We start from the raw sequence: 22,251 nt of genomic DNA on the forward strand, positions 1-22,251 counted from the left end.
GCCGTGGCCAGCAGCAGCTTATTTGGATTTAAAGTAACAAGAGACCCTAAAACAGCTCATTCTGAAAGGAACTCGAAACAGGCAGTACTGAGCAGATTAAGATCATTTAAGAATGTCAAAGAAGGATTTTGTGCAAAAATAAAAAGTTGTGTGGTCTATAGAACAGGAAGCCTAATAAATCACCCTTCAAGAAAGATCATGTGATCGGATGTGATACAACCAGTGCTGTTTGCTTGTATATTTTCTTCTTAATTGTTATTAACTTGAAACCCTTCAAATGATCTGCCCTAATCAAGGCCTTTGAACTGTGACAAAACAGCCAATAAACTGATAAAAATGGCTTTTACACCTGTAGGTGTTGTCCCTCGGCGCCGACGTGTTGCCTGAGTACAAGCTCCAGGCCCCACGCATCCACAAGTGGACGATCCTCCACTACAGCCCCTTCAAGGCCGTCTGGGACTGGGTCATCCTGCTGCTGGTCATCTACACGGCCATCTTCACTCCCTACTCTGCCGCCTTCCTTCTCAACGAGGCGGAAGATGACGGAGGCTCTTGCGTCTACACCTGCAACCCGCTGAACGTGGTGGACCTTGTGGTGGACGTCATGTTCATCGTGGACATCCTCATCAACTTCAGGACCACCTACGTCAACAGCAACGACGAGGTGGTCAGCCACCCTGGCCGCATCGCGCAGCACTACTTCAAGGGCTGGTTCCTGATCGATATAGTCGCCGCCATCCCGTTCGATCTGCTCATATCGCGCTCAGGGTCACAAGAGGTGAGGGGAAACTACTTTGCTTGGCTGCCATTTTAGTTTGCTTTGTTTCTAGCACTCTGCCCACTTCACCAAGACGGACGACAAAACAAACAATTCACTCATGTAAAACTTGTCAAAAAACAGACAGCTGGTATCCCAATATCGCTATTATTTAATTGATTTAATTTAAAATGTTATCAAGAAAATAAGCAAGGATGGAAAACAAAATTGTCATTTTAATGTTTAACTTTTAATGAGGAAAGACCATCAATCATAATGACTGTCAGTGTATTCGCAGATTTTCCGCGAACATTTTATATATGATGAAAAAATTAATGTTCATATATTTTATAAGTACGATTAGTAAGATTCAGTCAAATTTTGCATTATGGAGAAGGTGCATCTAACCATTGGTAACCATGGAGACAATGTCACGCCGTCATGTAGCCTAGCATGTATGGAAAAAACTGGTTAGCATGTCATCTTTTGTTCGTTGTTTGTTTGTTCATGTGGTGTGAATTCAGGTGAAGTCGGTAATTTGATCATCACGTCAGGAGAGAAAAGATCTGGGTCGGTTTTTAAACTAGCTAATTCAAACTTCTCTAAATACCAGCGACTATGAGGTACAACCAGGTGTGTTACGTTCACAGACAAATTATCTCGACCGAACAACTAGAAACCATGAATAAACTGGCAAAAACAACTTTGGAAAACAATTTCGGGTGCTCTGTTCAGTAATCGCGTCCCTCACTTCTGACATCCATCCAGGCTCCTTGAATGATTAAGTGACGTAGTTGCAAAGTTGAAGAAGTTGATACATTGATAGACAACGGGTTCATTCAGACCAGCCTGGTTTATGACGCGTTTATCAAACTAGTTTTGTTTGCCTAGAAAGTCTGGTTGGTGTTTAGTGTATTGCTACATTTGGGCAGTAAAAATTGTGCTGCTTTTGCTTTAAAAATATTGATAATGACCTCTGGAAACGTGTTTTATTAGTATCTTTAATATGATAGTGACACAAATAAAAATCTTTGCTTTATAGCACAAAAATTTTACACCAATTTTATTACATTCGAAAAAGATTCATTTGTGGCCTTTTTCTTTTTATTTGAGCACCTTCCTCTTCAAAATGTAACGCCAGTGTTTACAATCTCTTGCTAATAGGTGTCTGTTAGCAAAGCAGCTTGCTTTAACCCTAACATGACCTCTCACACCTGCAGACGGAGCCACAGACCCAAACTACGCTGATTGGACTTCTGAAGACGGCCAGACTGTTGAGGCTGGTGCGAGTTGCCAGGAAGTTAGATCGCTACTCCGAATACGGAGCGGCGGTTCTGTTCCTCCTCATGTGTACGTTCGCGCTCATCGCCCACTGGCTGGCCTGCATCTGGTACGCCATCGGCAACGTGGAGCGCACCGGCTCTGAACGCATCGGCGGCATGAAGATCGGCTGGCTGGACAACCTGGCCGACCAAATAGGGAAACACTACAACAGCAGTGACAGGAGCTCAGGCCCCTCCATTCAAGACAAGTACGTTACGGCGTTATATTTCACCTTCAGCAGCCTGACCAGCGTGGGCTTCGGCAACGTCTCGCCCAACACCAACCCGGAGAAGATCTTCTCCATCTGTGTCATGCTCATTGGCTGTGAGTCAAGTGGTAACATCTATTTTAGAAAAAGAACCTAGTTATATTTACTCAATTGCTTTTACTTGAGTATCTTTTTTGGAAGAATTTACCTTTAGGAGTAAATTTACTACAAGTAGTTTTACTTGAATAATTGTATTATGAAGTAAATTTCTATCTTTTCTACCCACTGAATGAAAAACAAACATGTTTTAACCAAAAATTCACCAGACAGACTCACACCTGCAGTTTTTGTTGAAGTTTTTTTATTGAAAGAAACTGATTTGGAAACCTTTTCTCTTGCCTGGTTTTGTTGTATTTTGTTCATTATATGAATTATTGTAATTTTAAGCCTTAAAATACCAACATTTCTTCTAACTTTATATTTTGGTTCATCTGATGATGTAATTTTTAAATATTAAATGATTGATTATTTGATCAGTTACCTGAGTAGAATTTTACCAAATACTTTTTCATTCTGACTTGAATCATTTCTTGAATAGATACTTTCAACTTTTACTTGAGAAAAATATGTCAAAGTATTGCTACTCTTACTTGAGTACAATGTTCAGATACTCAACCCACCTCTGATCGTAGGTAAATTTTACGACAGCGTTTTAGAGGCCGTTGTAGACGGGTGCGAGTTTAAACATTGAGATAGGAGGGCATCACCAGGCTGAGGGAAAAAGGAAAAAAGGAATACATTTCCACCAAAAAAATTTCAGAAATTTTCTAGAAATAAACAGTTTGAAAAGTCCAAAATTTGCTAGAAAAAACTCAGAAATTTTTAGATTAATCTCAGAAATGTTCTGTGAGTTTCAAAAGTCCAAAATGTTCAACTTTTGATATGAATTTCCAAAAGTGGAAAATCTTCGTCTTTAGAATTTCCAAGTTTTGTTTTTTGGAAAACTTTTGAGATTAATCTAAGAATGTAATTTTTTTTCTAGCCGATTTTTGACATTTAAAACTATGAAATGTTAAAATTGTTTCTATAAAAAATTCTAAGATTAATCTGAAAATTTCTGAGGTTTTTCTTGCAAACCTTTGACTTTTCAGACGCAGAAATTTCTGAGTTTTTTGGGTGGAAATTTAAAACAAATGTTTTGTTTTTGACTTACCATCCAGGAACCACTTGCTGCATTCTTGCTAGTTGTGCAGGAGACTCCACTTCTGCTTTTCAGAGATGTACAGTTGTATAGCTCCACATGTGTTTGCAACCATTTCCAAGTGCGAGTGTAAACATTGAGATAGGGGGCGTAACCAGCCTGAGCAGACTAAAATCTCATGATCTAAGAATGATTTTGTGTAAATATGTGATTTGTATAGACCATATTTCTATCCTAACCTGTTCAGGAAAGCATCATTCATCACATTTATAGTTCTATTAAGGTAATTTGCTGGACATTTCCAAAAGTAACCGCTAAAGTCCTGAAAAAGTGATAACTTGGTCAGAAAAGTCCTGACTGTGTTTAAATCAACCCAAATTTCATGTTTTCCTTTTTAATACTTAAAGGTTATCTAGATTAGTGTTGCTTCTGGGTTTCTGAAAAACATTCTCAGACATTTTAGCAGATTTTTAACAGAACTGACATCAGATGGGATTTATTTTAATCATCTACAAACAAAGGATTTTGTCTTTCTCTCCTTCAGCTCTGATGTATGCCAGCATCTTTGGGAACGTGTCGGCCATCATTCAGCGGCTGTACTCTGGCACGGCCCGGTACCACACACAGATGCTGCGGGTCAAAGAGTTCATTCGCTTCCACCAGATCCCAGGAGGCCTCAGACAAAGACTGGAGGAGTATTTCCAGCATGCCTGGTCCTACACCAACGGCATCGACATGAATGCTGTGAGTGATTTAAAAGCCCCAAAAACCCATTACAACCTCAACCAGAGCAGAGTTCAGGGTTAAGTAGGAAGTTCATAAAATGTTATTTATATATGGAAAGTATGCAATCCTTTTTTGTAAAAATATTCACCAATGAGTTACCATTTTGGTTTTCAAACATTTTATCTAATGTGACAAAGTTTGTTGTTTGTTGAATTGCAGAACCTTTTATTTTTTACACTGCATTACCTGAAGGAGATGTTTTATTGTTTTTTTCTGTTTTTTTATTTTTTTATTTTTCAATACACAAATCAAAAAGAAGAACAAACGTAAAATAAAAACAAGACAGAAATGGATACAGTTTTTAAATTCTTATCAATGGCAAAAACACAAAGGTTTCCTTGGAAGCTGTAGCACATATAAGGACATTATTTGGTAAAAATGATGCATCACATTACCCTCTATTGCAGATTCTGCTATCCTTGGGGAGATTTTTACGATTCATCTGCTGCATTAACTGACACAGTGTGTTTGCAATGTTCTGTTCTGCTGTGTTGACCCAGTTCTCCACTGTTTGACCTTTGCATCAAGGATGTTCCTTATAATTTTACCAACTTGCTTTCAGTAGAGCAGGGGTGATGCGCTGCAGATCAGGAGGTTAATTGTGTCGCTTCTTTATTGAAGTTGTTGACCCACTTTCTAGTGATGATGCGCTTCAGACAATGATGTAACAAGCTAATTTAATGTGCAACATTGACAAAATGTCCATGCTCTTTGGTTGTTTTGCAGGTTTTGAAAGGTTTTCCTGAATGCCTGCAAGCCGACATCTGCCTCCATCTGCACCGCAGTTTGCTGCAGAACTGCAAAGCTTTTCGGGGCGCCAACAAAGGCTGCCTGCGCGCTCTGGCCATGCGATTCAGGACGACCCACGCGCCGCCGGGTGACACCCTGGTGCACAGCGGGGACATTCTCACCGCCCTCTACTTCATTTCCAGGGGTTCAATCGAGATTTTGAGGGACGACGTAGTGGTGGCCATACTGGGTGAGCTGAAAATATAAGCAATGGACTTTACTCAGTTAGCTTTTACTAACTGAGTAAAGTTACCTGTACCTATTGGAACTATAGTTCAGATAATATGCTTTTATTTTGGTATCTTTCTTGTGAGCATTGCAATGGGAACAGAATTCAGTTCTACATGAAAAGATTAGCAGTGGCGGCTCCAGCGGGTGGATTACAGGGGGCTATGGCTCCCCCAAGAAAATATCACATGATTATTTTCTTTGTCATTGTAGTTAATATTCTTTAATATGCAGTTGTTGTTATTTCCCTAATTTAAAAAGAAAAAACAACCAATAATATACTGACTAAAAAAATCCCAGGTAATGAACTTGTATGTCTATTTTCACTCTTGGCAAACAATGGAAAGGAGCACGTAATGTAAAAACAGATTGTTTTCTATGACCCAAATTTCCCAGGATAGAATCAGCAGCTGAAGAGAAAACTGTGGATAAAACAGGAAAGCTTACGTCTAATGTTTGGCAGTATTACATTTTTTATTTAAAAGTAAAAATGATCAATATCAACTGATATGAAATGGTTTAAAAATGTATCATAATACGTCCAGCCCTATATAGGCTTTAACTAAATTTCAAAATAGCCCATATTCACTATCCATCTTATTGGTGATTATTTTAGATGACTTGAAATGTTTATGGAAAAATCTGGTAGCTTGTATTAATGAAAAAAAATTGTGCTGACGATTGTAGTTACTGTTGTTTGTTCCTGTCTCGTTTTTACTAGACACATACTAGACGGTTCTGGTCTTATTAACATTGACGGGATGCTACAGACATTTTGTCCTTTTTTTGTGCTTTAATGCTGCAGTGTGTAACTTTTACTAAAACAAATATGGTTTTTACATATTTGAAATACACCACTCAGTCAGAAACGACCAATCAAAATCAGATGGTGAGACTTAGCGTCGTGCTAACATACAGCTGGTTCACACCTGCCACCAATGCTAATGCTAGTTAGCCTAGCCACAGATTTTCCTGCAACGGTAAGTTGTTTTTCCACCATTGGCACATTGAGCAGCATATGGGATTGATTGACAGCACTAAGACCCTCCTCCTGGCTCCGACTGGCTTTTGAAGGGTAGTTGTGCGTTTTTGCAGACTGCTGCAGTGGATTCTGTCTCATACTCTTAAAAAAACATATAAAACATATTTTTGTAGTTACATGCTGCAGCTGTAACTCCTGTAGCCAAAGCGCCATCTGATGCTATCCTTGACATCTTGACAGCATGCGTTTGTTTTTGTGTGTTGTGCCGCCTGAGGTGTTTGGGCTCAGCTCCACTTTCATTTTACAATCGCATTGATCATCAATATCACATCCAGCCTGCATAGGTCACTTCTTTTATAGCTGCGTTTGTGAGGACAGTTAGTTTGTTCTGTTGCAGACCAGGAATCCCTTTAATTTTTATTTTTAATCAGAGTTACATACCCAGTTACTGAAGTATTTTGCTGGGATTTCTTTGCAGGAAAGAATGACATCTTTGGTGAACCCAACCATGTTTATGGCAGGCCCGGGAAATCCAGCGCTGACGTTCGGGCTTTGACCTACTGCGACCTTCATAAGATCCTGAGGGACGACCTGCTGGAGGTGCTGGAGATGTATCCAGACTTTGCTGACTCCTTCTGGAACAATTTGGAGATTACCTTTAACCTCAGAGATGTGAGTACCTCTAGAGGGAAATGTTACAACATTCTTGTGGAATTTGTTGAATTAATTGAATTATCTGGAATAGAAAAAGTAAAGGAAGGTAAATAGTGAATCTAAAGGCAAAAACTTTGAATCATTTATTTATGTTTTTCCTCCAGTAATCTTCTTATTTCTCGTAATTTCTTAAATGAGGTGTATTATGCAAATTTAACTTTTTTCAGGTTTTTATATTTTCATTTGGATCTCAACTGTGTAAAAAACAAACAGCTGTTGTTTTTTTTGGGGGGGCAGTAATTGAATGTTTTTGATGTCTGGAAAATTAGACACTTCAAAAACCTTCCGATTGTAAAATCACATTCAAAGGGCACTGCAGCCCACGCAGAGCTCCAACCCCGTTACCTAGCAAACCCAGCGGAGCTCCAGCACCTTTGGTCAGCTGGTTTTACCTCTGTATCCGCTGTACAATGGCTGCTGGAAAAGACAAGTGTCTTGTTGCTGAAGAGCCAGCATTCTGCAGAAGGCTCCACTTATGCTTTTCAAAGATGCGCTGTTGTATAACTGTGCGTCTGTTTGCAGTCATTTTCAAATGCGAGTGTAAACGTTGAGTTGGGAAGCGTGGCTGGCAGCAGTTTTAGTTTCACCTGGTTGAGATTTACTAAAGGAATGCTATTTTATGGATTTTTTTTCCTAATTTATAATTGCATATAAGATGTTTATTTTCATCTTATAATGTATTCCTAATAGTGCATAAAAAAGGCTTCAATAGTAGTAGAGAAATATTTTAATATTTCACCTTTTCATGATTGGGTGAAAGAAAAGTCTGTGGATACAAAAAATAAGTTGGTTTAAGACTTTTGTGCATCATGGCATGTCTTCCAGGCCCCAACAAAATGTTTATAGCCAAGTCATGAAAACACCACCTAGGATACTGTTACCAAATGTTTTAGAAACAATCTACTGTTTGGGTTTTAAATGACTGGATCTAATACGACTCAGGCAGACAGAATAAACCAGCAAATCCCGAGCAGGAGCTCCGAGTGCGGCTGCCGACTGACGAGGCATCGCAGAAGCTCCCTGCGGCGCCGGAACCGGCCGGGTGAGAAATTATTTGCATTTTTCTCCCAGGCAAACTTTTTTTTATAGAATAAATTAGTCAAAAATAAATTTTTAGATTGATCTCAGAATTTGTTGAGAAAAAGTCTTGAAAATTGAAAATTTGAAGATTTTCAGTGTTAAAAGGTTTTTAACTTTTGAAACTCAGAAATTTTGTTGGGGTTTTTTTTCCCAAAAAATTTCTGAGATTAACATCAATTTCAGATTTTTTTTCTTGCATATTTTTTGACTTTTGAAACTCATTAATTGCCTTGTTTTTTCTCAAATGTTTGAGTTTTTTCCAGCAAAGATTCCACTTTTGAAACTCCTCTTTGATTTTAGAATATGAGGTTAATTTTGAGTTTTTATAGAACATTTTCGACTTTTCAAACTCAGAAATTTTCTTGTTTTTTTTCTAAAATATTCCTGCAATAAATCTAAAGATTTGAGCTTTTTTTCTAGCAAATTCTTGACTCTTCAAACTCAGAAAAGTTCAGATATTTTTGGCAAAAATTTATTCCTTCTCTTTTTTCCCCCCATCTACAATGACCTCTAATTCACCGCCATATATTTTACCTCCATTTTTTTTTGCCTCCATCTTGTCTTGAGCTGCGTTTTTATCCATGCAGACGGGATGGATCAGGACGACTCGTACCCAGATCAGTCGTGTCTGACGGTGAACCACCGGCGCAGAATGGTGGCCGGGTCTCACTGGGAGGATCTCTGCAGCAGCGCCAGCGTTTGTTCTCAGTCCAGTGATGAGGAAATTAAGTCTGTTGAACACAAGGGGGAGCTGTTCGTCCACAGTTCTGACACCAGAGACTACCAACCTTCAAGGGTCACCATCCCACCCAACTGTGGACCTTCTGCGCTAATGGGGCAGGCTGTGGATCTTGGAGGCTCTCCGTACTCAGGTACCAACAATGCATTGAACATTTACAAAAAATCTGATGTTAAACCATAAAATGTAAGGTATTTTGTCAGGATTTGATGTAAAAGACAAAAAACTTCACAAATTTGAAGTGGAAGGATATTTATCACCGTTTTCAGAATATGAATCTGCACTGCGGTTTATTTAAGAGTAATGGAAGCTGAATACAAATTAAAACCCTTTTAGACTTTTTGTTTTAGCTCCACCTTTGTGCTTGTTTTTGTTGGCCTCAATTAAATATACTGAGGTTTTTTGGTTTTAAGGTGACATATTTGAAAAAGTTCAAGTAGTTTGAATGCTTTAGCAAAGAAACTGCAGCTATTCAGTTTTCTGTTATTTATTTATGTAATTATTTTTAAATAATGGGGAATGTTTTAGTTAAAAACTACAAAATGGAACAATTTAAACTATAAAATAAATAAATAAAATATTAAAGCAAATGAAATGTTTATGAATCTCATATATGTGCTATAAGGCTACAAGAAAAAATATGTGGATTCAGTTCTGTGTAACTGATTTGTCTAATTGTTGTAAAACAAGAACTACAAAATCAAAGAATTAAAAATAATACCATTATTTTTTAAAAATAATATAATTATTTATAATAATAATAATAATAATAATTAAAAATAATACTAAACCAAATCAAATGCTTGGGAATGTGACGTGTGCAAAGACTACAGAAGGAAAAAAAGATGCAGATTTTAAATGAAAACCTGGAAGAAAATCCAAAGAACAACAATATTTTTCTTAAATTGTGCAGCAGCGCCCCCTATCAGTGTGTCAGGCTTGTACGGCTACTGGTCAGACCGCAGATCCAGCCAGCTGTCTGAGAACCAGAGGAGGCAGTCAGCAGTGAGATCTGGTTTTCAGCCTTCGTTCTGCGCTGGGGATCGGCCTCGGGAGCTGGAGTCCAGACTGGCGCTCCTGCAGTCTCAGCTCAACAGGTATCATGGATCCGTTTCAGGCTTCAGAATAATGAAAACAGTAGGGGGCACCTGGATTTGAACCGGGGACCTCTTGATCTGCAGTCAAATGCTCTACCACTGAGCTATACCCCCTGCTCCTCTGCTGTTTTACATGATGAAAAAATGGGTGTAATAGTGCTTCCATGGTGAAAAATTCAAAATGATCACTACATTTGTCATGGAAATTAATTTTAACTATAAAATCACCAATTAGATGATTGTGTTTGGTGTCAAATCATAGCCTACATGTTTTCAACCATAGAAATCATATTTTGTTTTCTTGATCTTGTGTTTACTTTTTCTGGTGAACATTTTTCAAAATGGCCACCTCTTGGAAAATAAATGTTTGCACTAAAATTGGTCATTATTGCCAGTGGTTAGCATAGCTAACCAAAACGTTAGGTTCATTAACCACTAATTTGCCAAACAAATGGCTGTGCTAACACTAAACACATTTTAAAAAATTCAAGATGTGTGACATTTTCTCAAAATGGCCACCATGGTTGTCATGGAGAATTAATTTTAGCACTAAAATCACCAATTCAATGTTTGTGTTGGGTGTTAAATCATAGTAAACATGGTTTGAACCATAGAAATCTTATATATCTTTTTCTTGATCTTCAGTTTTCTTATTCTGGTGCACATTTTTCAAGATGGCTGCCATCCTTGTAGTAGAGAACATATGTTTCCACGTAAGTTGCCTATTGTGGGCATAGTTATACAAAACTTTAGGTTCACTAACCATTGATTCACTAAACAAGAATATTAACTGCCAACACTGAAACCACTAGACGCATTAAAAAAACTTAGCATAAGCTAATGCTAAACTACAAAACACATTTTAAAAAGTTAGCAGAGGCTAATGCTAACCATTTGGACGACTATTTCTCAGTCTGTCACACATATTGATCTCCTTCTTGTTGACAACTGGTGCAACTCGCAAACAGCAAAGTTCTCAGTTTGTTTTGATATTTGATTTTTGTACACATTATTTTTAAAGTTGTATGAATAAGATGACAAAAGTCAAAAACTTATAATGGGACGTAACGTTGATCCAAGCCAACATATTATGGCAATAATTGGTTTAAGGCTCTAAACTGGAGGCCATCTTGAAAAAATGGCTGTCATTTTGAAATATGTTTTTAATTCTGAAAGCATCAGGTTTGACAAATCAAACTCTTTTGCTTGTGTGCACACTTGAAATATTTTACTGTGATATTTAAATCATATTTTCTTTGCTTGAATCCATGGTGTGACCTTACCCTTTTAACCCTTTCCAGGCTGGAGACCCGTATGACTGCAGATATTAACGTGATCCTGCAGCTCCTCCAGAGGCAGATGACCCCGGTACCTCCCGCCTACAGCGCCGTGTCGCCAGGCTCCCACCTGCCTCACCCCACGACCCTGTACGGCTCGGGAGCCCCCACTATCCACATGGCCCCCCCAATCCAGCCGGGACAGACAGACGGCACCGCCTCCATGCTGCAGGTATCAGAACTGCATTTTCATTCCTCCATATTGTGTGTTTTAGTATAAATTATGTTTAATAATGTAAACAGGTCACTTTTAATCCAGGTGACCTAGTCAGATTGGACAGAGGACAGCATGATGTTGCCACCACTGAATCTTATGGCCCGGTCCAGAGTCTGGTTCAGGCCGACCTCCAATGATAGTTTTCTAAGTTGCATCTTGAAGTTTTTGTTTCATCTAACAAGAGTTTCCACATGTTTGCTTTTTCACCCAAATGTCACCAACTATGGCTGGCATTTCCTGTTGTTTTCTTTTTGCTACATTTTTAATTTTGATTTGTGAAACACTGGAAAACACTAATTCTTATCAAATATATTTGTTCTCGTTTCTAGAGCAAATATCTTGGCACATTATAAATGAAACAAAACTAACTTACAAGTAGCTTTTCTGCAAGATATAATAGCTTTCTTGAGCCAATGATTCCTTAATATTGATTTTTAAAAAGTACTAATTCAACTTACAGATTATTTCACTCATAAAATATTTTCCCATGTTATAAATGAAACAATCTGCCAGTGAACTAGTAGTTTTTTTAATCAATATTAAGTAATTATTCACTTAAAAGAAGCTATTTCTTGCTGAAAAGTTACTTTTAAGTAAGTTTCATCTTACATCCAATTTTACTAAGATATTTGCTCTAGAAACTAGAACAAAAATACTTAAAATTTTAGAGTGAAGATTAAATAAAGTGTCTCCAATTTGCAACTATTCATTTGTGTATCTCTACTTCATTAAATCCGAATAAAATGAATTGAAGTTAGTGGTTGTAAAAGTGAATATTTTTTGCTGCTTCATACAATGTACAGAAAAACAAGGCAAAAAAAATAAATAAATAAAATAAACGTACAAAGGAAGATCACAATGTTTAAATGCTGCAGCTTTTTAAATCTATTAAACCTGCAGCATTTGAACATTTTATCTACATCTGAGTATTTATGTGTTTCCAGAGTCCAGATTCTGACTTTAAGCACAAATCTAGAGACTCCCTCTCCAGCGGCGTCCATCTCACCCTGGCGTCAGACGACACCATGTCACCAGAGGCCGACCCGCCGCGACTGCTCTCTGTTGATCTCACCTGTCCTCACTTCCTGTCCCCCAACGCCCACGAAGCCCCCGGGCTCCTCGGCGGCAGCCAGCGCTTCCCCTCGCTCCCCGAACACCTGGAGACCTCCACAGAGATGCAGGAGATCCAGAGACACGTCTCTGACCCGGTTCTGCCAGGAACCTAGAGAAAGCTGCTGCAAATGTAAAGCCATATTTTGCCCAGATGGATCTCCATCTTACCAAATATTTAAAAAAATTATCCTCCTCTCCTGGTCGGAGGCTGCTGGAAATGAGGAATGTCTGAAAAACCCACAAACTGCATCCCAGACTCAGGTTTCCATAATGGAAGGAGAGAGAGAAAAAACACGTTTGAGAAATATCTGCATTCACTTTGTATAAGAATTGCACATTTAGGCTCAATAAAGACAAAAATGTATTTTTATACTGTTCTATCTGCTGTTTGCATAAAGAACTCTGTATCTAGTTAATATAAAGGCTGTTGGAGTCAGTGTTACTGTTATCTGTGTTAAATAAATTAACTGTCTGACACTGTAAATGATGAAGGTTTTAACTTAAACCCCACATTTGTTCATGACACGAATCAGAAAAGTAATTTATGAGAAAACAAGGCTGTGAATAGAGTCAGATGTTTTCTGCAGAGGTTTTTTCTGGTCACACCTGTCAGAATATGAGTTTTAAGCTTACTCCAAAAAAATTTATAAAGTTACAAGAATAAAGTCAAGATAACAAGGTAATGTTACGAGAATAACGTATAACGAGAATAATAATGCTCTTTCACTCTAGTAGTATTTTGACTTTATTCTCAATACATTATGATTTAATTTTGGATTATTTTGAAGATAGAATAAAAGGAGTACATTTCCCCTAAAGAACTAATCAATGTTCTTATTTTCTATAAATTTTGAGTGTAAAAATTTTAAAATATATTTAAAAGTAAAAACTACCAAAAAAAAAGACTTTTGAAACTCAGAAATTTCCACGTTTTTTTTCTCTAAATTGTCTGAGATATTTTTTTGTGTATGTGCAAATTTTTGACTTTTCAAAGCCAAACTTCCCATTTTTTTTCTAGAAAAGGTCGTTTTTGGCGGAAAATGACTCCTTTGTTTTCTGTCTACGCCGTCGTAAAATTAAGACCTTTATCACTACATAAACGTACAAGGGAAGATCGCAAATAAATAAATAAATCGTTTTGGATTGTTACAGAAGTGGGCCAACAACGAAGAGACGAACACCGTCCAGCCAACTGCCGATAAGTCTGACCGTTCTAAAAAGCTAGCTAGCTAACAGGGTGACCCGTTGCACGTGACGTCACGCTTTTCAGAATTCTCCGCCATGATGGATATCAGAGCAGCCTGTGCGCTCCTGTAAAGTCTGTCAAAAAGCAGAGATGTGTGGTTTAATGTCGCTTATATTTTGTTAATTTCGCTTAAAAAATTGTCATAAAGCTCTGCGCAGTTGGCTGCACAAACAGAAAGATTAGAAACCAAACTTGTTATTTTATTGTATAACTTTTAATGAGGAACGATACGACAGCGATGGATAGCAAACCCTAAACCCAAGTCAGCCACTGCTCTCCTTATGCATTGCTATGGGCAGGCCCCAATAATAATAACATAATTGAAAGTCATCAACTTTTTTGTTTGTTTGTTTGTTTGTTTTTGCAGGAAATATATTATTTATCATAGATCCAAAACTTAAAAAGGACTTTGCACATTTGCTGTATTAAAATTAAGGCATGCAGCTTTAAAATACTTTTGGGCTTTGTTGAACTAATTTATTCCCAGTTATAACCCAAAATAATATAAAGTTGTTATATTTCGCCAAGTTTAATAAATTACATACAAGCTCATTTGGATAAAGCAAAGTCGTCTTTTCAGTAAAATATCTGGATCAACATGGTTGTACTCATAAACGTTTAGTTGTAAAAAGATATTTATACTTAATATTTTTATGAATCCTACTGATTAAAAATACACATTTTAATAAATTGGAGTCGGGGGCTACCAAAAAACAAAACAACATTTTAAGAGCCAGAAATGGCCCTCAGGCCACACTTTGATCACATCTGGCATAAAATATGAGGTTAAATAGTCCTTCCGCAACAAAATTTAATTTGTTTTAGAATTAATTTATTAGATACATAAAAAGGTAAACAAAATAGGTAAATAAAACTAAAAGTTGGTTTTTAAGTCATGGGGAGGTTACAATTTATTAGAGCAAATTCAATATTAAACTTTATGAAAAAAACACTACAACATGAACACTTTGCTTACCAACATCTTAAGTTTGATATATTTATATTTATGTACATTTTGTCTTGCAATGGCATGCTACAAGGACAGGACTGAAGACGACAAAATAAGAGAGAAGCAGAAAGCTGTGTCAACTCATTTCAAACGTCACTCTAACTGAAGTAAAAATGCAACGTTTCAAAGAATGAACGCTCAACAAATAAGAAGAGAATATTTAGGGAGCCACCGTTGCTCTGATAGACTTTAAATGTCAGCTGCAGAACAGAGGAACATCTTAAACTCCTCCCACATTAGGTAAACGAGACTAGTATATATCGTACAGATGCTTTATTCACCAATTACATGGTATGCATCCACAAGGCTACGAGTTAATCCTACACATTTTCACTGCAAAAACAAAATCTTACCAAGGATTTTTGTTGTAGTTTTTTGTGAAAATATCTTCATTAAAATTAACTTTACAACAAGATAGGAATTTGTTTTAAGTCAATAATTTGTTAATATTGATTTTAAAAAAGTACTGGTCTAATTGTTTAATATTTTTCCCATATTACAAATGAAAGAATCTGTCACTTGAACTAGTAATTTTTTATTCATATTAAGGAATTGTCGACTTAAAACATGCTCATAACTTTCTGAAAAGTTAGTTTTGCCTTTTTTAAAGTGTGCTAAGATATTTGCACAAAAAATAAATCAAAAATACTTGGTAATGTCATGTTTTTGCAATGTTCTGCCACCTACAGCAGCTTGATTCAACCTCAAACTAAAAAAAAAAACAGATGAAATGCATGAGATCTAAACTGCTCCAAATTGTCTCACAGCTGGCTGAGAAGCATTTTAAAAAACCCTCAAGGAAACATCAACACTTCCTACAGCTGCTGAGCAAAAATAAATAAGAGCTTACACATGTTATTAGAAGAGCAGATAAATGTAAACCAACTTCAGAGAAAGTTCACTCCTCGTCCTGAAAGCTGGAGGACGAGAGCTACTGAAAAGTCCAAATGTGAAACGCGGGGCGTTCAATTTCTACGGCCTTAGACACGCAGGATCTCCAGGCAGTTGTTGTAGCAGATGGCGATCCAGTCCGGCTGCGTGGACGCCCACTGGACGTTGTTGATCTCGCCTTCGGCGGTGTAGGCCAGGATGGGGTCTTCAATGGCGCGCGGCATCTGCTGGATGTCCCAGATCAGAGCCTGGTGGTCGTCGGCTGACAAGAGGAAGGAAAAACATCAGGATATTTAAATTAAACGTGATCTGTCATGCTTCATTTAAAAGGTTAGGATTGGTTTATGGGCGATACAAAACATATTTTGCACAAAATCATTCTTGGATAATGAGATTTTAGTTTGCACAGTTCAGAATGAGTTGTTTTAGGGCGTCTTGTCACTTTAAATCCAAATGAGCTGCTTCTGGCCACGGCCCCCAAGTTCAACATTTACACTTGCACGTGAAAATGGCTGAAAACAAATGCACAATCATATAACCGTACATCTTTGAAAAGCAGAAGTGGAGCCTCCTGCACAACCAACAAAATTCAGCCAGTGGTTTCTGGAGGGTAAGTCAACAACAAAACATGTGTCTTTTCCAGCAGCCATTATGAAGCACATAGAGCTGACCAAACATGGTAGAGCACTGTCTGGGTTGCTACGTAACGGATGGGACTTCACTCGGGTTGCCAGGTGACAGGCAGTACCTGCTGATTTGTGACTCTACATTCAGAGCTTTTCAAACAACGGCTTGGTGGGTTGTTTTTAAGCGCTTAAGCTGTTTTTAGTAGCAGTAGAAACCCAAATGGAAGCATAAAAATGTGCAAACCTTGAACTATGGACAATAGATCCTCTTTAACAATGGAATATTCAGACTTTGTGCTGTAAAAAAAGTACTTCCCTTTTAGCTTTTTCCTCTGTTTTTCAAATTAAATGTTTCAAATAACCCCCAAAAATCTTAATATTTGTCAAACATAATCTAAGTAAATAGAAAATACAGTTTAAACAATTTTACTGCTGACTAAACATGCTGGAGCTCAGCTTAGGTTGCTAGGTAACGGGTGGAACTCTCCCGGGGTTACTAGGTAACGGTGCAGTGCCTGCTGATTTGTTAAGTTACATTCCAAAGTTTATTTGGAAATTATATAAATTTCTCCTCTGGTTAACTAACAAAGGTCTTCTTCTTTCTTTTTCTTTTGCCAATAAACAACTGTGTGTGTTTTTTTTAAGTGCTTGGGTTGTATTTAGAAGACGTATAGACCCAAGTGAGAGTACAAAAACCGTGCAAAATGTGAATTTTGTGTGGTACATTTACCCAACAACATTTAACTTCCAAACTCACCTGCAGTGCAGATGTGACACGAGGAGTGAGGCGCCCAGGCGATGCCGTTGACGCAGGCGCGATGGTTGTTGAGCCGAGCCACGGGAGTACACGGCACGCGAACGTCCAGGATCACAACCTGGAGAACAGAAACATGAATTAAAAAGCTTTTTATTTACTGCAGCTTTTCATAGACACTGAACAATCTCCTCACGAAGGTAAACTTCTAAGAGGAAGCAACAGAAACGTAAATCAATGTGCAGTTTCTTCTATGACTATATAAGCTGAAATGATTACTAAATATTCGTCAACTAATTTAGTAACAGACTAGCTGGAGTAAACGGGCCCTAAAAACATTAGAGTCAGATGTTCCCAGAGCCATAATTATGGCAAAGCAGTGTAAAAAATAAACATTTTGCATTTAGGATTAAAAAAAAACCTTTGTACATTTGTTATACTCCACATGTAGAATAGTTTTAACTTCAAATTCTGGAAAACACCTATAAAGTATCGTTGGCTATCCAAAACTTAATTGATAGATTAGAACTGCACTGTATTGATGTTAAGTCAAGCAGGAAGGTTTGGGCTTATTGTATATTGATAGAAAAATAAAACAAGTTGCTATATATTACTGAAAAGATAGTTGCAAGTTAGTTTTGTCCTATTTAAAGTGTATTGCAATATTTGCACTAGAACAGGGTTCCCCAAGGTGGGTCCTGGAGGGCCGGCATCCTGCATGTTTTAGTTCTCTCCCTGGTTTAACAGACCTGGATCAAATGACGGCTCGTTAGAGGCCCAAGAAGAACATTGACCTGCTGAGAAGGTTGTTGGTGCCACCAGGTAGAGAACTAAAACATGCAGGATGCCGGCCCTCAAGGACCGACTTTGGGCACCCCTGCACTAGAAACTAATAGGATTGGGCTTTTATTGTGATAAATAAGAATTTTAATTTATTGTTGTCACAATAAATTGCAATTAATGAAGTTTAAAGGCCCTCGAAACTGTCCTTTCTATCAGGTTTGATAGTTTTACTAACTTCTCCACTATTTGTTCAATAAATACCAAAAAATTTGAAAATAAAGGTTGCAATGTGCAGTTTCACAATACAAATCACACTTTTTTATGTTTCTCAAAAAACATTAATTGTGTTTGTGGGGCTATAATTGGTTTGACAATTATAGCCCGACTTTGAAGCTCTACGACTACGTCATTGGAAAGAGTCTAAATGAATCCCTGTTGCCTTGGAACAGTGGCAGCAGTACCATAACCTAAAAACAAGTAATAATTCTGTCTGTAAAATATTGTAATAGAACTTTAGGTGCATAGAAAAGCTATTTACATGAAGTGACATTAGTGATAAAAATGCAACCCGACCTCCATGCCGTCCATGGCCATGGTGGCCAGGTAGTTGGGGTCCTGTTTGTTCCAGCAGAGGCGGAGCAGCGGGTGGTGCTGGGGGTCTTCGTAGATGATGGTGCTGTGCTCTAGATGTCGGAGGTCAAACATGCGGACAGATCCGTCGGCGCCCACCGAGGCGAACATGTCTCTGCCTCCGCCCGCGCGGCTGAACGCGATGTCGTAAACCTGAAAACACACCACAGCGTTCCTCAACACTTACATAGAAATTCATACTCTGACTTTAAATCCTGATTCTAATAATATGTTTTAAGTGATAACTTTTTGTTAAATGTTCGTTGTAATTTAGTCTGCCTTTAATATATTACATTTTGAGACAGAAAATTACAGGGATTTTTTACAATTAATCAATTACTAAATTAGTTAATGTGACGATTAGTTCAATAATCGATGAATCAGCCCTTTATCTATATTATTGTGTTGAAACACAAACTACACTTTGAAGCTCTACGTCATTGGAAAGAGTCTAAGTGAATCCCTATCCCCTTGGAAAACAGAATAAAAATTTAACCTGAAGCATATTGATAAAAACAACTTTAACGATCAACAACAAAAAACTAAATTTGGGTCATATTACAAAATAAAATCCAGACCTCTTTGTCGTGAGCGATCAGCTGAGTCTTCACGTGTCCAGAAACCAGGTTGACTCGTCCCAACACCTGACCGGTCTCCAAGCCCCAGATGGTGCAGGTGGTGTCGATGCTGGATGTTCCTGAAACACACAAAAGAAATCATTTAAAGCCAATAGAAGACAAATTGAACTAAAGGAGTTTTCTATATTTTATTTCCTACCAAGCAGATTGGGATCAACTTCGTTCCAGTCGAAGGAGGTGAGCGGAGCGCAGAAGTCGGAGTTCTTGTTGTTGTTCAGCAGACATTCGAGGCGTGTTTCTGTGTCACTGACCTGCAGCACAATCCAGTACGATTTAAATCAGGGGTGTCCAGACTTTTGCCACAACTGACTGGTCTCAGACAGAAATTGCTAAAAAAATTTCTGACATTGATCTAAAAATTTTTCCGTTTTTTTTTACTTTTCAAACTCAGAAATTTCAATGTTTTTTTCTTGAAAATTTCAGAAATTAACCTAGAAATTTGTAATATTTCTCTATCAGACCTTTTGATTTTACAAACTCAGAAATTTTCAAGTTTTTTCTCTAACACGTACGAGATAACTCTCAATATTTAAAATGTTTTAGTAGCCATTTTTTTGATTTTTCAAAGTTTCTCACATTTTTTCCAACAAACTTTTGACTTTTGAATGTAAGAGATTGCCAAGTTTCTTTTCTAGAAAATTTCTGAACTTGACCTCACATTCTAACATTTTTCTCTAGCACATTTTTTGACTTTTCAAACTCAGAAATGTCCTTGTTTTTTCTCAAAAATGTATGAGATAAACCTCAATATTTGGAATTATTTTCTAGAAAATTTTTAACTTTTCATACTCGGAAATTTCCAAGCTACTTTCTAGAAATTTTCTGAAATGCACCTCAAAATTTCTGACGTTTTTTAACAAAATTTACTCCTCCTTTTGTATATAATTTTCTTTTGTGAATTTAAAGTATATTTGAATTTGAGTGTAAAAGGGCACTAAAATGCCGTTGTAATTGAAAAATGCAGGTAGTAAAGTCTGTAAAGACAAACATTTCTCCAAATTTATTTATTGCTGGAAAATATCCACACTCCTCTGATTTGTAGGGACTTTAAAATGGTTCTTCTTACCCTCCATATGCGCAGATAGTCCCCGCTGGTGGCCAGCAGGTCTGGGTAAACTCCTTTGGTGTCTGGGATCCACATGATCTTGGTAGTGGGGTAAGGATGATCAAAGGTGTTCCTGCAGACAAACTCTGAGCTCTCTTCTTCCAAACCAACCAGTTGGACCTGAAATAAACACAGATAAGCTGGTAAAGACTGCAAAACCCTAAGGAACACGACAATTGGACAAAACATCACCTATAAATTTGTTATTGAAGACAATAGCACAATCAGAAGTGATGTTTTGAGCCTCGGTGCGCAGGGAGGTTAGCATTAATCTGAAGCTAGCTGCTAATGAAAACACGCTGCGCACCTTGTTGTTGTATTCCTCCACAAAGCTCCCCAGAGCTAGGCGAAAGCGTTTGTCCGGGCGGACGCTCCAGTTCATGGCATACACCGTCCATGGCGCCTCGTATTTGTAGATTTCTTTTCTTTTCCCGTGAAGAGACATCCTCTTCCGAGCTGCGGCTCTTGTATAGGCAGCTAACCTGCTAACTGTCGGCGAAGTTAACCTTTGAATAAAATACAACTAATTAGTTTCACTTAGGAGAATAAATACAAGGATGTCGATCAAAAACGACTGATCGATGTAGATAACCTCAATGAAGACGCGATTTTTCACCACTTCTGCTAACAAAGGGTAGCATTTTTCGTTGGGGCCATCAAATCGTCAAGTTTTGAGGAACGCGATCAACTTCCGGTGATTATTTTCGAAATAAAATCAATAATGCGTTTAAATTCGGCATTCCTGAAGTTTCCTCCATTTTACCGAAGAAAAACTCCAACTGAAGGACTAGAATAGAATAGAATAGAATAGAATTCAACTTTACTGTCATTGCACTGTCACAAGTACAAGCAACGAAATGTATACCCCCAAATCACATAAATATGTCTTATGTGTTTTACGTTGTCTTAGAACATGTAATTGTGTTGATAAAAGGCGTCATTATCATGGCAGTTACGTTACTGTCTTATTATTTTTTTGAAAAGTATTTAGTTATTTTTTTTTTATGTACGTATTTTTATAAGTCTTGAAGGTCTTGTACCGGAAGTATACGTTGTTTAGTCCAACTTCACAAACAGTTATAGTTTCTTATTGCGACCACAAGAGGGCGACTGTTCACTGTTCCTGGCAGCATTACCTTATTTAGGAGTTTTATTTATAACGATATGCGGGTGTGGACAATGAGTGGAAGCATGATCTGTTTAAAATGTGTTCTCTTTCTATAATTCTGTAAAATATTGTTAATTACATCACAAATTATCGCTTGTACTGTAATCAAATCAATTTTAAAATATGCATTGGAAATCTCTGGTTGCCACAGAGGAGCTTTAAATGTTACATGTTTGAAGTTAGAAGTATAAATGAAAAACTACATTGATTTAGAAAATGGTTTACACTGAAAGAAAATCTCTGTTTCTTTGTAATTGCCAGTAATAATAAACATGGTGTAAATAATTTGAATATTGTTTTTTAATATCTTAATTTTTATTATTATTATTATTTTTTACTAAAGACAGACCGTGATTCAGTTATGAAATTAGTTAGAAATTATTACTTTTATTAATTGATTTTTTTAAATTAATGCTGCTATTCCCCAAACAACTCTTTAAAATTGAGTAAAAATGTGTTTTTGAACAATCATTGCTTTTTCATCACTGCTGCTTTGTTTAAAATACAACCAAATATAATATTATTAACGACTGGTTTTCAAGTGTTACAATACAAATACAGCTAAATAGTGAAAGATCCATTTTCCTAAAAGTGTTTTGTTTCACGAAAAAATATTAGGATAATAATAACTATATATTCATTATTACAAAATATTTTGTAATGTAACGTAATCCTCCAAGTCAAACATGCACAAAAAATTTACATTTTTACAACTCTAAGTTTTAGAGTGTTACTGATAAATACTAACATTTCCATTTCTTAATTGCTTAACATCATTTTAAAAAATTCAAACTCAAAATTGGAAATAACGTTTGCAGTTTTGGACACCC

At 37.2% G+C, this 22,251-nt stretch overlaps 2 protein-coding genes and 1 non-coding gene across 6 annotated transcripts in view; 1 reads left to right on the forward strand and 2 right to left on the reverse strand.

Annotated features, from left to right (window-relative positions):
• The window catches only part of kcnh6a (potassium voltage-gated channel, subfamily H (eag-related), member 6a), a 34,469-nt gene extending 19,930 nt beyond the window's left edge, over positions 1-14,539 (forward strand). For 2 of the 3 annotated variants that reach the window (XM_044100198.1, XM_044100201.1), the window contains 10 exons: positions 356-778; positions 1,978-2,404; positions 4,034-4,233; positions 5,002-5,254; positions 6,753-6,946; positions 7,931-8,030; positions 8,656-8,940; positions 9,721-9,904; positions 11,206-11,413; positions 12,403-14,539. In XM_044100198.1, coding sequence (XP_043956133.1) covers positions 356-778; positions 1,978-2,404; positions 4,034-4,233; positions 5,002-5,254; positions 6,753-6,946; positions 7,931-8,030; positions 8,656-8,940; positions 9,721-9,904; positions 11,206-11,413; positions 12,403-12,684 — 2,556 coding nt within the window. In that variant the 3' untranslated portion in view covers positions 12,685-14,539. The remainder of the gene's footprint in view (positions 1-355; positions 779-1,977; positions 2,405-4,033; positions 4,234-5,001; positions 5,255-6,752; positions 6,947-7,930; positions 8,031-8,655; positions 8,941-9,720; positions 9,905-11,205; positions 11,414-12,402) is intronic. The other variant, XM_044100200.1, reaches the window with a different exon arrangement.
• On the reverse strand, positions 9,947-10,018 carry trnac-gca. The gene has a single exon. It is a non-coding gene; the product is annotated as a tRNA-Cys (tRNA).
• Positions 14,540-14,698: 159 nt separating the features above from the next.
• On the reverse strand, positions 14,699-20,957 carry dcaf7 (ddb1 and cul4 associated factor 7). 2 transcript variants are annotated; one of them, XM_044100203.1, is made up of 8 exons: positions 20,846-20,957; positions 20,561-20,759; positions 20,215-20,373; positions 19,288-19,399; positions 19,089-19,207; positions 18,454-18,663; positions 17,101-17,218; positions 14,699-15,979 (listed from the first exon to the last, which is right to left on the reverse strand). In XM_044100203.1, exons 2-8 carry the CDS (start codon positions 20,696-20,698, stop codon positions 15,807-15,809), a joined length of 1,029 nt encoding a protein of 342 aa, XP_043956138.1. In that variant the 5' UTR covers positions 20,699-20,759; positions 20,846-20,957; the 3' UTR covers positions 14,699-15,806. The 2 variants fall into 2 exon arrangements, with proteins under 2 accessions (XP_043956138.1, XP_043956137.1); XM_044100202.1 differs by having other exon boundaries at positions 20,561-20,952.
• Positions 20,958-22,251: the final 1,294 nt, after the last annotated feature.

This window comes from Gambusia affinis, linkage group LG19 (assembly GCF_019740435.1).
Source record: "Gambusia affinis linkage group LG19, SWU_Gaff_1.0, whole genome shotgun sequence".
NCBI classification, from domain to species: Eukaryota; Metazoa; Chordata; class Actinopteri; order Cyprinodontiformes; family Poeciliidae; genus Gambusia; species Gambusia affinis.